The 13,638-nt window shown below is 37.0% G+C and overlaps 2 protein-coding genes across 3 annotated transcripts in view; one reads left to right on the top strand and one right to left on the bottom strand.

Annotated features, from left to right (window-relative positions):
• Positions 1-6,371, bottom strand: part of LOC148865162 (uncharacterized) — a 43,215-nt gene extending 36,844 nt beyond the window's left edge. Inside the window, exon 1 of one of the 2 annotated variants that reach the window (XM_088974545.1) lies at positions 6,133-6,371. In XM_088974545.1, the coding sequence (XP_088830671.1) occupies positions 6,133-6,241 (109 nt within the window). In that variant the 5' untranslated portion in view covers positions 6,242-6,371. Of the gene's footprint in view, positions 1-6,099 lie in introns of both variants that reach the window. The other variant, XM_088974543.1, reaches the window with a different exon arrangement.
• Positions 6,372-7,236: 865 nt separating this feature from the next.
• LOC148865161 (photosystem I reaction center subunit IV A, chloroplastic-like) lies at positions 7,237-8,294 on the top strand. The gene is made up of 3 exons (XM_088975579.1): positions 7,237-7,528; positions 7,738-7,803; positions 7,979-8,294. Exons 1-3 carry the CDS (start codon positions 7,301-7,303, stop codon positions 8,084-8,086), a joined length of 402 nt encoding a protein of 133 aa, XP_088831705.1. The 5' UTR covers positions 7,237-7,300; the 3' UTR covers positions 8,087-8,294.
• Positions 8,295-13,638: the final 5,344 nt, after the last annotated feature.

Below are 13,638 nucleotides of genomic sequence, written 5' to 3'. Positions count from 1 at the left end.
TCTTTGGTGTTGGCCACTCTTGAATAGCTTGAACTTTTTCTTGATCCACCTCAATCCCCTTGGCTGAAACAACATATCCCAAAAACACCAACCAATCTGTCATAAAATTACACTTCTTCAAATTTATATATAGCTAATTTTGTCGCAAGACTTCTAGGATTGCTCTCAAGTGTTCTAAGTGGCTGTCATGATCTTTTCTATGAATGAGTATGCCATCAAAATAAACTACCACAAACTTCCCCATGAACGGCCTTAAAACTTGGCTCATGAACCTCATAAAGGTGCCAGGAGCATTAAACAACCCAAATGGCATAACCAGCCATTCATAAAGACCTTCCTTGGTCTTGAATGCAGTCTTCCACTCATCCCCCTCTCGGATACGAATTTGATGGTATCCACTCTTCAGATCTATCTTTGAAAAGACTGTCAACACATTTACGCCAACTACCATCTTTCTTTGGTGTGAGCAAAGCTGGTACAGCACATGGGCCTAAGCTCTCACGGATCAGCCCCTTCTTCAACAACTCCGTTACTTGTCTTTAGAACTCCTCATGCTCCTTAGGGCTCATTCTATAGTGAATAGGTTAGGCAATGCTGCTCCCAGCATTAAATCTATATGATGTTGTACATCTCTTAGGGGAGGAAGGTCATTTGGTAGTTCTTCAGGCATCACATCAGCATACTCATGAAGCAGCTTCTTCACCAACTCTGGAACAGGTGTTTCTTTGCTAACTTCTTTTGTACCATCACGTAAACAACATCCAAATTCCCATCTTTTTGAGCCAATTTATTTGAGGTGAAGAGAGTAGTGGTTGGCTTTGTTTCCTTCTTTGGAAATGAATCAAGTTGCATTGGTTTAAGAGTTATCTTCTTATTGTCTTTCACAAGGCTGTATGTGTTCTTGTCCCCATAATGAATGGTCTTACGGTCATATTGCCATGGGCGACCCAAGAGAATATGGCATGCATCCATTGGGACAACATCATACCATACCGGTTCTTCAAATGTATTACCAATAGAAAAATTAGCTAGGCATTTAGAAGAAACTCTTTACCTCACTTCCTTTGTTGAACCACAAAATACGATATGGTCGGGGGTATTGAACAGTCTTGAGCTGTAATTTATCCACCATCTCTTGATAAACAAGATTCTCACTACTCCCACTATCAATAATCAGGTTACACAACTTCCCGCCAGCTGTACAACGTGTTCTAAAGATATTCTTTCTCAACCAATCCCCAGGTAGTGGTTCTTGAGGTGCAACCATAGAGTGTTGTATCACTAGAGTTTCACCCTCAATATCCCCATCCAAGTTTTCTTCCTCTAAAGCACTAGTTTCAGTAGTTTCAGCCACTTGCCCATCCTCAACATGGCCTATATCACCTTGTTGTTCATCAGTGACTTCATCAACCAAATGCGTTTGCCCTTCAATCCTTCTCTTAGGACATTCATTTGAACGATGTCCCAACTCCATACACCTGAAACATCTAATAGTAGGCTGCCCTTGACTGCTTTTTGTTGCATTTGAAGTCCCTTGGACTGTAGGTCGTGTTTGGTTGATCACACGACCCCTACCAACCCCAACACTTCGACCTACTAATGAAGATGTACCTTGGACAGAACTTAGCCCTCCGCCCTGAGCTCCGACTCAATTGAGCTTCAACCTTTAGAGCTAGCTGATATGCATCCTTTACCTTATACGGGCAATGTAGGCTGACTTGATCTTGTATTGGCAACCTCAAACCATTGATATATCTACTAACTTTTTTATGTTCAGTTTCTAACGTATTACTCCGAACAGTTAATCTATTAAACTCTTTTGTGTACTCCTTCACACTCTTTTCCTGTTGCCTTAAATTCTGCACCCATTGGTAAAGAGTTTGTTCATAGTCTGGTGGTAAAAATTGGGATTTCAGCTTCTCTTTCATTCTTCCCCAGGAACTAACCTTTCTTTTTCCCTTCCTTTCTCTATCCCTTTGGTAATTTTTCCACCAATCTAAGGCTGTCCCATGCATCTTTGCTGTTACAAGCTTCACTTTTCTTTCTTCATTCATTTCTTTCCAATCAAAATAATTTTCAATGCTGTCCAACCGGTCTAGAAACTCTTCAGGTTCCAACTCGCCATCAAACTCAGAAATATGAAGTTGAACACCATGACCTTGATTGGATTGTAAAGCTTGCACTATTTGGTCTTCCCACCGCTGGTTGTTATTCCTTCCATGTTGATCACCTTCAGGTTGCTCAATGTCTTCACTTGATTCTTCACTAATAATGTCAGTGAGTTGTTCATCAACTCTAGGAGCTTGTTTTCTTCTTCCTAGCCCCAAATCACTTTCGACGTCACCATCCCTAGCAGCATTTTGAGCTACAAGTTGAGGAAGGTGTTCAATCTGTTCTTGCAGTCCTCTTATAACCTCTCGGAAAACCTCTACAGTGACATGTTGTGGTCTTCTACCACGTCCACCCCTTGCAGCCATGATAATATAGAAAACACAAGAAAGAGATGAACTTTGAAGTAGACCCAAGGAAAGAACTTGCTCTGATACCACTTGATGTGGACAGAAGGTCAAGTTACATGCAGTACCTCAAGTATACAGCAATAAGCACAAGAAATACCAAGCTGAAAACAACAAAATAAGTTGGATTTTTAGGGATTTCAGACGTGAACCTGAAGTAAAACTCCTCCTGGAAACAGTTCTGCTACAATAACAATGGCAACAAGCTGGCCTCCCGTGTGGACACGCAGCAATGGAGGGATTGGAAGGTGCCAAAATGGGCCGACTCCTCAAAACACATTCTCCCAATGCTTGAAAACCCTAGTTGGGGCTGAGCTACAGCTCAAACAAGAGAGAAAGAAACAACAGATCCCTATAGAAACAACCCCCTTCTCTTTTATAAGACTTACTGGCTTGCTGGACAAGCTAGTTAAAATATTTACACATAAGCCCCTAGAATGTTTCCCTCTCACCAACTAGGGGTGCTCACAGACCGTGGGGTGATTTTCTGGACCAAACCGATTTGTTCAGTTTTTATTTTAACCGAACCGATGCGACCGGTTAACCAACATGTTTTCCGGTTTTTTTATGACTTCAAAATTAAAAAAAAAAAAAAGGAACTGGAGACGGGGAGAGTGGGAATCTGAGAGAGTGGGAGAGGAAGAAATACAGAGAGCTCACAGACGAGAGAGAGAGCTCAGGGCCTGGGGAAGAACGAAGAAGAAAATTGATTTTTGGGAGCACCGAAGGTCGTCGCCCGTTGGTCCGATGAAGCTATTGTAGTTGGGAGTGCCAAAGGCTGTCACCTGTTGATCCGTTGATTTTTGGGAGCACCAAAGAGTGAGAGTCGAGAGAGAGAGAGCTCAGAGAGAGAGGGGAAGAATGAGTCTGAGAGAGTAAGAGTCGAGAGAGAGAGAGGGAAAGAAAGGGAAAGGGACTGAAAAGTCTAGCTGTTCGCCAATTTGGTAGACTGGCGAACACTCTAGAGTCTACTGCCAAACTGAAAAAGTCTTAGTTCGGCATTTATTAGATTTTCAAAAAATAATATATAATATTAATATAATATATATAATATATATAAATATATATTATTGTTTATATATATCGGTCGGTTCAGTTAACCGCTGGTTTTTTTAAATGGTTAACCAAAACCGAACCAAAACTTTCGGTTTTTTGAAAACATCGAACCGACCGGTTCGATTAACCAATTTTTCGGTTTTTTTTGCTCACCCCTATCACCAACAACTCCTTAGGAACAAAACTAACTTCAAATGAACACCTAAAAGATAACTTTTGTACAAAAAGATCCAAGAGACCAAAACTCAACAGAAATGCACCCAACTGCCCCTAACCAAAAACCTAACTTATAAAATGACGAAAAGACCCCTGGTCCCAAACTGTCAACAAAGCTACCCATAGACAACAATTTGGGATCCCACTACAAAAAACATGAAAAACAGAATACATTCACACATTTCTTTTTTTTTCTTTTTTTCTTCTTTTTTTTTTTTTTTTGCCTCATTAGGAACAGAATCTTGGGCAATTTAGAAACATGTTCAAACAATGAGTATGAAAAAAATGTGAATGCTTAGATGGATGAATGTAAAACTAAGAAGGATAGGGTTAGAAATGAAGTCAGAAGAAGGAACTTAGGTGTAGCTCCAAGCCTCCAATAGGTGATAAAATGAGAGAAAGTAGACTGAGATGGTTTCATACATGCATAAAAGACCCTCTACAGCACCTCTTAGAAAAAGCCATTTGTTACAAATTGAACGGACTAGAAGGCTAGGGGAAGACCAAAAAGGACTTGGATGGAAGTGATAAGAAATGATTTAAGCACCCATAATTTAATAATGGATATGGCATTGAACAGAACAGAATGGCGAAACAAGATTCATGTGGCCAACCCCATATAGTTGAGACAAGGCTTAGATGATGAAGATGATGAATGTAGAAGTAGCTTGGGATTTTAATTTTTACAAGATGGTCTTCCCATCTTTGCAACATGAGCTATTCCTTGCACGTATTTCCTTCACCTTTTACTATTAATAAAAGTTTTCCACTTCTAATCCAAAAGAAAAGAGGGGAAAAAGAGAAAGAAAGAAAAGTCATTGCATTGAAATTTGTAACATGCATGAGTATCAAATATAAATCATTTTAAAGTTCATTTTCTTTTCTATGGTTGAACCATGAAAGGTTGTTGATTATGCACAACAACCAAAATACAGCATCGATGCTACACAATTTGTTTGTTGTGTGGTTGATGGCTTTTCTTCCATTTGATGCCTTTAGTTAATATGATCTTAGATCTGATATTAGCTCTAGCAGAAGTTGGTGTTAATTACGCAACAACCTAAATTTGATAATGGAATGCTCCCAAGGGCACTTCTGCTAAGATTATAGGTGCAGTCTGCAGTTTGATCAGAACTAACAAGGCCTATTTTGAGACTAAATTCGAAAGATAAATTGAGTGTCATAATTATTAATAAAAAATAAAAATTCTTGAGCACTCTTAAGATAAATTGACTGTTATAATAATCAAAGTGCATAACAATGTTTTCCATGAATACCAAAATTAAACCATCTAGCTGAAGAGGACAAATTTATGATAAAGTGCAACAAAGCCCATATTGGGTACAAAAATTATACGGGATAAAGTAAAGATACAATTAATCCTAAACATTCTTGAGCACTCTTAAGATAAATTTGACTATTATAATCATCAATTTGCATAACTATTTTTTTCCCATGAATACCAAAATTAGACCATATAGCTGAAGAGGACAAATTTATGATAAAGTGCAATAAAGCCCATACTGGGTAGAAAAATCATACGGGACAAAGTAAATTATACAATTAATCCTAAACATTCTTAAAGAAACCATCAACAACTTTCCAGCTCTTTCTTATCAAAACATTTCCCAACATCCCGACCATATTCTCATGAATCCAATTGTTTTACCAGCATCCCTGAAAATTATATATTCATATTTGCTTAACCATCTAAGTTTATTCATCTCATAACAATTGTATTCTCTTACAGGATTGACAAACAGTATGACACTATATTAAACCTAAGTATAGATCCAAACTATGCCAACAGGTATTGCAGTACATTTACTTTGTTTTCTTTTCTTCTCTTTTTGATTAGCACCCCATGCATGTAAATGCGTGTCTATCTTCTATCTGCAGAATTACAAAAATTCTGTAGAACATTCAATAAGCACGAAAGTCATGCCATAACCAAAACCAAGATGGAAATTGCTATGAAACTTCCAAATTATCCAGGAATATATATTATTAAGTATTAATATAAAACACTGCATTGCAGCCATCGGCAGGTATATTATTACAGAGCATGAGCACAACCAACACTTGATTAATCACAACACTATGCACCAAAATTGCAATATAATGATTTAAGATGGACAAATTTATTAAAAACATTCGTCGGTCTAACCCAGATAAAGGCTGTAGACTTAACCGTTATGTTCATTCAAAATCAAGTTAAAGAAAAACTAATCTAGGCATAATCAGATCAGTTCAAACTTCGAAGAATCCGCCATGAGGAAACGACCGAATTAACAGAAAGTGAGAAGAAAACCAGAGTCTGTGGTCGATTTTGAAGAAGAGAAACCTGGGACGTCGTCGCCAGTCCTAGAACCAGACAGGTTTTTAGAGCCATGAACTCCATCCAAGCCTCTTCGTAGAGATCTTCGCATCTGAATTCGTTCTTTATTATACATTTTGTATTTTTCTTCATCGCCTTCTTGCGGCACGCAGAAAATTAACGAAGAAAGAAAACCCTAGAAATTGATCAGGTTTCTTTCAGACCCTACGCTGCAGCTAAGCTTGAAGCTTCAAATGCAACTCACTCTATTTCAACTGCCACAAGTCCCGCCATTTTGAAACAAACCCGATAAGAAATTCATTGACTGTGTTTTCACCGTTCGATTTGCTTACCTTTTTCAATCAAGCGTGCACTTTATTACGAATCTTTTGTGCTCCTTACAAGTGTCGTCCCCACATGAAGAGACATTCTTAACCATTGGATTAGTGTTAGATTGGGTTTACCTAAATGCTTCGACGTGTGAACAGAGTTGGGATGGGATCTCCCGCCAACAAAATACGTTCCAACGAATTGACATATGCGCCTCACCGCATATCTCAACGAAACATTTTCCACTGATGTTTTCAATGCACGGTGAGATGTGCGTGTAGGGTGTTTATGAGGCGCCGTATGTAGGGCGCAGATGTGATCCCCCTTTCATAATTGACACCTCACATTCCACCGTGAGAATGAGACTTACCATAAAACTGGTGCTGTGAATATCTTTGTATGTTTTTTATTTTATGAAGGGATATTTCCAATGTAATGTTACAATTAGACCGGTGTGGGGACAGCCTTGAACTGATAGAAGGTAATCTCTATTGTGAGAGTCTCAATCAAGTCCGGATCTCCCGCTCATAAAAGCTCCACGTCTATGCACGGGATAGTGTATTGTGTTGTGGGTAGAGTTTTTACGGGGTAGGGAGCTGGGAACAAGTGAAGTGCAAATTCATAATTAATTAAAATAATGGGGGCAACTTTGGAATTATGGATAACTTTAATTAAACAAATCTTTACAACAGCGGTAGGGATGGGGTTATCCGAAAAGGATGGATATTTTGCTGACGTGGCATCACGGCAATGGTGGAAAGTTGAGATCGTCTGTCTATTTTCCAACGAAAAATATTTTTTATTTTATTTTTTCGCTTTTTCAGAAATTAAAGAAAGGAAGAAGAGAGAGAGAGAGAGAGGAGTAATGGCGAGCTGCACCATGGCATCTGCAGCTTCTGGGTTCGTGCTCACATCAAACTTGACGTCCACCACAAACTCTTCGAGGAACGCAGTCTCCTTCTCGACTAGGAGAGATTCACGGCTGGTTGTACGGGCGGCGGGCGAGGCGGCGCCACCGGCTCCGGCTGCCCCTAAGGAGGGCGGAGCCCCACCTCCCAAGCCTCCCCCGATTGGACCCAAGAGAGGTGCTAAGGTATTGATTGTTTCCTTCTGACCAAGTAAGAGAGATGGTCGTTCTTGTGATGGAATTAATGATCACTGCAAAGGGGTGGCTGTGGATGAGCTGATACAGCATTAATTACCCCTAACTACAAGAACACCGTTCCTACTCTACTGCTAGTCTCTTACTTCTAAGTTATTGTTCTTTGGTTCATTCATCTTCTTGCCTCAATCTATCCTCAGGTGAAGATTCTCAGGAAGGAATCCTATTGGTATAATGGCATTGGTTCTGTAGTCACTGTGGATCAGGTCTCTCTCTCTCTCTCTCTCTCTCTCTCTCTCTCTCTCTCTCTCTCTCTCTCTCCTCTGAATAGATTTTGATGAGTTGAGTTGAACCAAACAATTGAGACCAACCCTTTTAAGCTAAGTTTCCATTTCATTGTATTGATTTCTTCTGAATGCTGGAATCTGTTACACTCGACAGGATCCAAAGACTCGTTACCCAGTCGTGGTTCGGTTCAACAAGGTCAACTACGCCAATGTGTCTACAAACAACTACGCATTGGATGAGATTGAGGAAGCCATCAGCTGAGAGCCTTATACTACCAAATGGGTAGTAAATTGTAGTCTGTCACTAATTGTGTATTGTTTTCTCTCTTCTGCTCTTATTTGTTTATATTTTGTTCATGATTTCAAGTCCAAGTCAGTTCAGAATACCACATGAAATTTGCATAACTTTGGCTGTTGATAATCAAGCATTTGACTGCAGAGAAATGAGATTCCTTTTTTCTTAAATAAAACCATTTACTGGGCTACTGGTTAGAGAATTCTGTGTTTGGATATTGAATCATAACAAAGGAGAAATTGGGTTGCCTTAATTTGGAATAATCTTTGAGTACTGTTGGGAACCAAAACCCATTTAGGATCTTGAGTAACCGAACCTCTATTTTCAGCTGGCTTTGGAATAATCTTTGGTTTTATTTTTTTTAAGAGTTCATTTTTCAGTTCAATTTCCTTTTTTTTTTCTTTTTTTGCTTCATGGGGCTACACAACCCTGGTGGCAGCGGGATTTGATCCCAAGTCTCTACTCCAACAAGTCAGAGATCCTATCAACTGAACCACCATTATCAGTTGGTTCATTTCGAAATTTTGGTTAAATGAACTGATCAGTTTCACACACCTACTTTCCTATTATGTGTAATTGGTTTATTAGAAGTTGTGAGTATTGAAGATAGATGTGTTTTTAATTATATTAATTATTAGTTGTTTGGTGTATTTGGTTGTATTTAGGTAAATATTGTTGAAATGTAATTATGGATCTTTGTTTTATTGGCTATGAATCTTTTAATTAATTTAGGGAGAGAGAGAGAGAGAGAGAGAGAGATTTTTTTTTTTTTTTGCATGAAACTTACAATAAGAACTGAAAAAACAATTGTTTAGAATTTTGAAGTTACTGAATGTTTCATTAATTTGTTCATGGTTTGGAATTTCCCAACATAATGTTAAAGCTTGTGGAATTTTAACATACCTATACATGGTTTTTAAACCGTCATTGACCTGGATGGTTGGATCGTTTGGCCTAGAAGTCATCCAGGCACTGATTCCATTTCACCCCTGGACTGTTCTTTTGCCAAAAGCCAATGATTTGGTCAGAGACTTGTTGATTCAGGTGGTTGAACCATTGATCCATTCGACCCGAACAACTGTTTTTTACCTTTTTCATTTTAATTATTTTTTATTAAACCAACATAGCAAAATATTCCATTTAATTTATAAGTTTCATCTAGGGAATCTCAGTGCCCATTTAGGAGAATGTTGTTGAAAATTTCTATAAAAGCCCAGATTTGTTGTCATTTAGCAAAAACAAAAAAAAAAAAAAAAAAGTTTACCATTGAATCTTTGTTAAATGGTTAGATTTTTTTTTTTTTTTTTGTGGGTGTGGGGTGGTAATTCAACAACTAGATAGACTAACTATTAATTAACAAAGCAGAGTACAAATTGTTTTATCCATGAGGGGCGATAATTCTATTAGATGTATTAGGATGAAAACAATTTGGCTTGTTGAGAAATAGAGTAGGCCATGACATTAGCAGTTCAAGGAATAGAGTAGGCCATGACACCAGGTTGATCATGCTAAAGAAGTCTCAAGGGCTAGGTTCATAAATGTTGGGCACATTACCATCGAGCCAGCTGATTTGAACATCACCTCAATGGTAGTGGATCCAAAAGAATAAAATGGAGGCCACTGAGAAGAATAACAATGCTTTATCCAACAACCTTCTTAGTCTTGTGCAACTATCACTAATGCTAAAACAACTAACAACATTAACATTTCTGGTGTATAGGACAATGAAAAATGCGAAAAGAAGGATAATTTCTACAATGACAAAGATGAAGGTATAAGTGATAATGAGAATATAAGGGTGAGGAAGAGGATGATGGTGAAATGGAAGAAGATAGGAATGGACAATATGGGTCCGAGTATCTCCATTGTGAACAATGAATCTACTTAGTTGGAATGTCAAAGAGGCAGGAAGACCTTGCCTCCAAGACAAGTTATGGATCTCAATCGTATCCATAAATTAGGTTTTTTTATAGAAACTAGAGTCAATCCTGAACATGCTAAAAAGACTGTTATATCTTTGCCTTTTGAAAGTTAGTGTTAATGAAATCTCAATGAATAAATTTTGGTTTTGTACTTTTGTTTATGTGCCACCCCCCAATAAAATTGAACAATGTTAAGTATGGAACTGGCAGAAATTGCTAATGAGGCTTGGTGTTTAATTGGTGATTTCAACTCTTTCGCATCAAGAGAAAATAAAAGAAAAGGCAGGTTTATTCGAGCCAAATGAGGGAATTCAATAATCTCATTCCTGAGTGTAGCCTAGGCATGAAGGGGAGTTCTAAAGGCTAGAGAGTTACTTAACAAGGGCATAGGTTGGGAGATTGGTAATAATAGGACAATTAATTTCTAGAATGATAGGTGGTCCTATGATGTATCAATTGCTGAGATCATTTTTTCCTGATTGATGAGGGATTTTTTAGGTGAAATTTGGTAGGTAAAGGGCATTTTGAGTCTTTTGGTGGTGTTTGATTAGTAAGGTGACATATTGAAGATGTAGATGTATAGTTTGAAAGGTTTTGTCTTGGAAAGGGCTAGAATGAAATCTGATTTGAATGAAGGTTAAACAAGGGTGTTTTAGGACAAAACTTGACAAATAAGGCTTTCAAGGTATACCTAATGGTAAAGGCTCATCGATTAATAAAGATGTCTCAATGGAAGATTTGCAATTTAAGGGGTTTTAATTGAAATATCAAGTGTTAAGAGGTCCACTTTGAGTGTCAACAACCACCCCTCTTTTTAGAGGTAATGAGTTGCCAAATGATACAAATAGGAAGCACAAAAAAAAAGGAGAGCAAGTAAAGATGTCACTCAAGACTTACCATTGGTAGTTTACTTTTGGTAAAGTAAACCACCCTCTCCCTTTAAAACCCAGACCACCATCAAAACCCCCTCCCCCTCTTAGAGCCCAAACTATCAATGGTTACTAACCTCCCCTTTTAACAAGAGGGTTTTTACTCTTACAATGCATCAATTGTTTCAACTACCCAAACAAGAATAAGAAAAAAAAGTAAAAAAATGATGGAGCTCTTCTTTGCACTGCTAAACCATTGAAGGCCACCACCACTTACTCGCCATTGTTTTGGGTATGGCTTCCCTCCTTCTCTTATTCAATCTAATTGGTTGAAATATGCCTAACCATGTACAAAAATGTTGTTCTTTTTGCTCCCTTTATGGAACATTGAGGAATTAGGGAGACTAACAAAGAAACACATCTTAACTCTCTATTCTTTAGCTTCTTAGATGCGTGTCTAACCCTTTTTTTCCTTACTTTTTTCTCTATGTTATTCTTATTTTATTTTCATATTTATTTTATCAATCAAATTGGATTTCTTGTTGGATATCCAATTATTTGTGAAATCGAGTTCAAACCAATATTTTGCATATCCTATTTGATTCAAATCAAACTCAAATATTAGATATAACCTATCAAATTGAATTTAGATATATTATCCAAATTCGATCCAATCTATTTACAACCCTAACCAAAACCCATTGAGTATCTTGAGTAATAAAACTTCTATATCCAAAATGCAATGGGGTCGTGACGGATGACCAATAGTTGTGTGTGTGTGTGTGTTCTCTTAGTAGATTCTACCTTAGGGAATTTTCCAACATTATTTTAAAGCTTATGGGTTTTAACATGCCTCTATAGAATGTTGATGGCATGTTTGAATGTCTTTTCTAAATGAGGCGACCTTTTCCAAGAGTAGAGCATGCTAGATGCTATAGTTACAAATAGTTGATGAAAGTTCCCTTTAGGATTTTTATTTGCAAGAAATGAACTCAGGTATTCCATTTATAGATTTCTTCTAGTGAGTTTCAGTGCCCATTTGGGAGAACGTTTGGTGCAAAATTCAAAAAGCCCAAATGTGTTTGTCTATCAGTCAAAAAATGGTTTTTTATTAAGCTTCTTTCAATAACTTCTTCAAAGCAGCTCAACAAAGACATCAATATTAACCTAAATTAAGATTAGGTCAACCCCTATTAAGGATTCCTTATCAAACACCATTAATTTCTCTCTATATAATCCAACTACATTAATTGGAAAATTTAGCAAATATGGTATCATAGCTAGCCTTGTTGCAAATCCTCCATGAGAAGAATAACAACAACAATGTAGAATACATGAAAAAGAGGCTCAGTTTTTAAATCTACTTTTGTCGATTATATTAACAATCAAACCTTAAAGGGTAGTACCTTTGCTCATTACACACATCATATTCATCATTGTAAAGGTTTTTTTCTCTTTCATTTTTTCTCTTAGAAAAGGGTCCTACTCTTAAAGTAACAAGATATGGTTCAAGAATAAAGTTAGATTGAGGGTCTGTTTGGTTTGTAATCAAAATTGGAATCAAAATGGTATTCCCATAATTTGTTTGATTCAAAGGGAATGAGAATTGAAACCAACTAGAATAGAATTTCATTCACAAAGGAGGGAGAGGGAATGGCCAATCTCTCAAATGGGGAAATGCCATTCCACCAATAATGGGAATGAGATTTTGATTCCACCCAACCAAACTGTTGGAATTGGAATGGCCCATTCTAATTTCGATTCCAAATCCCCATATTCCTACAAACCAATCGGGCCCTGAGATACATGACATAAAATTAGCATTTTAATGTAATACAAATTCAAACTTCTAACTTAACAAGTCATATGTTGTGCTTACAATACATTACAAAAATATTATAAAAATCAAGGCTATCAATGGAGTTCTCTAATGTTCAATCCAACACCCAATCCCATTATTTTATATTTGGATTTTATCCATTTATATAATTGGATTGATTTTGAATTTTAGAACTTCTGTTCTTTTTAATAATGGAATTGGTTGCAAAGTTCGCTTGAGTCTAATTAAATTTTATCATCATCATCATCCAAGCCTCATCCCAACCATATGGGTTGGTTACATGAATCTTGTTATATTCTATTTAATGCCATGTCCATTGTTAAATTATGGGTGTTTAAAATCGTTTCTTACCATTTTAACCCATGTCCTTTTTGGTCCACCCCTAACCATTCTATCCTTTACAATTTGCAATAGATCGCTTCTTCTTATAGGTGTTAAGTTGTTGATGGTCTTCTATGCACGTGATCAAACCATCTTAATCTACTTTCTCTCACTTTATCACCTATTGAAGTTATGCTAGGTCCCTTTGAATGACTTCATTTTTTTATCTTATCATTTCTAATTTTTTCACTCATCCAACTTAGAGTATACATTTCTTCTAAACTCATTTTTTCGACATATTGCTTCTTGATTTCCCAACACTCTACTCCATACAAACATATCTAGTTTTACAACCATTTTATAGAATTTTTTCTTTGTTTCTTAGTTGTTCACTTCTCACATAAAACTTGGGATGCACCCCTTTCAGTTTGCCCATTATACTCTAATTTTATGTGTGACATCCTCCTCAATCTCTCTCTTCTTATGAATTATTAACCGAGATACTATAAAAATGTTATATTGAGTTGTTGATAATATATATTATATTCATAATTAATAAATTATATA

Source organism: Nelumbo lutea, chromosome 3 (genome assembly GCF_056320005.1).
Source record: "Nelumbo lutea isolate HS-2025 chromosome 3, American lotus-T2T, whole genome shotgun sequence".
Taxonomy (NCBI): Eukaryota; Viridiplantae; Streptophyta; class Magnoliopsida; order Proteales; family Nelumbonaceae; genus Nelumbo; species Nelumbo lutea.
The sequence above is the reverse complement of the archived record's forward strand: the minus strand, read 5'-3'. Positions and strand labels throughout refer to the sequence as shown.

Bases quoted from the DNA above. Each gene is read 5' to 3' on its own strand.
- LOC148865161 (XM_088975579.1), top strand. From the start codon at position 7,301: ATGGCGAGCTGCACCATGGCATCTGCAGCTTCTGGGTTCGTGCTCACA. The intron at 7,529-7,737 runs GTATTGATTGTT...ATCTATCCTCAG, and splicing joins GACCCAAGAGAGGTGCTAAG to GTGAAGATTCTCAGGAAGGA. The intron at 7,804-7,978 runs GTCTCTCTCTCT...TACACTCGACAG, and splicing joins CTGTAGTCACTGTGGATCAG to GATCCAAAGACTCGTTACCC.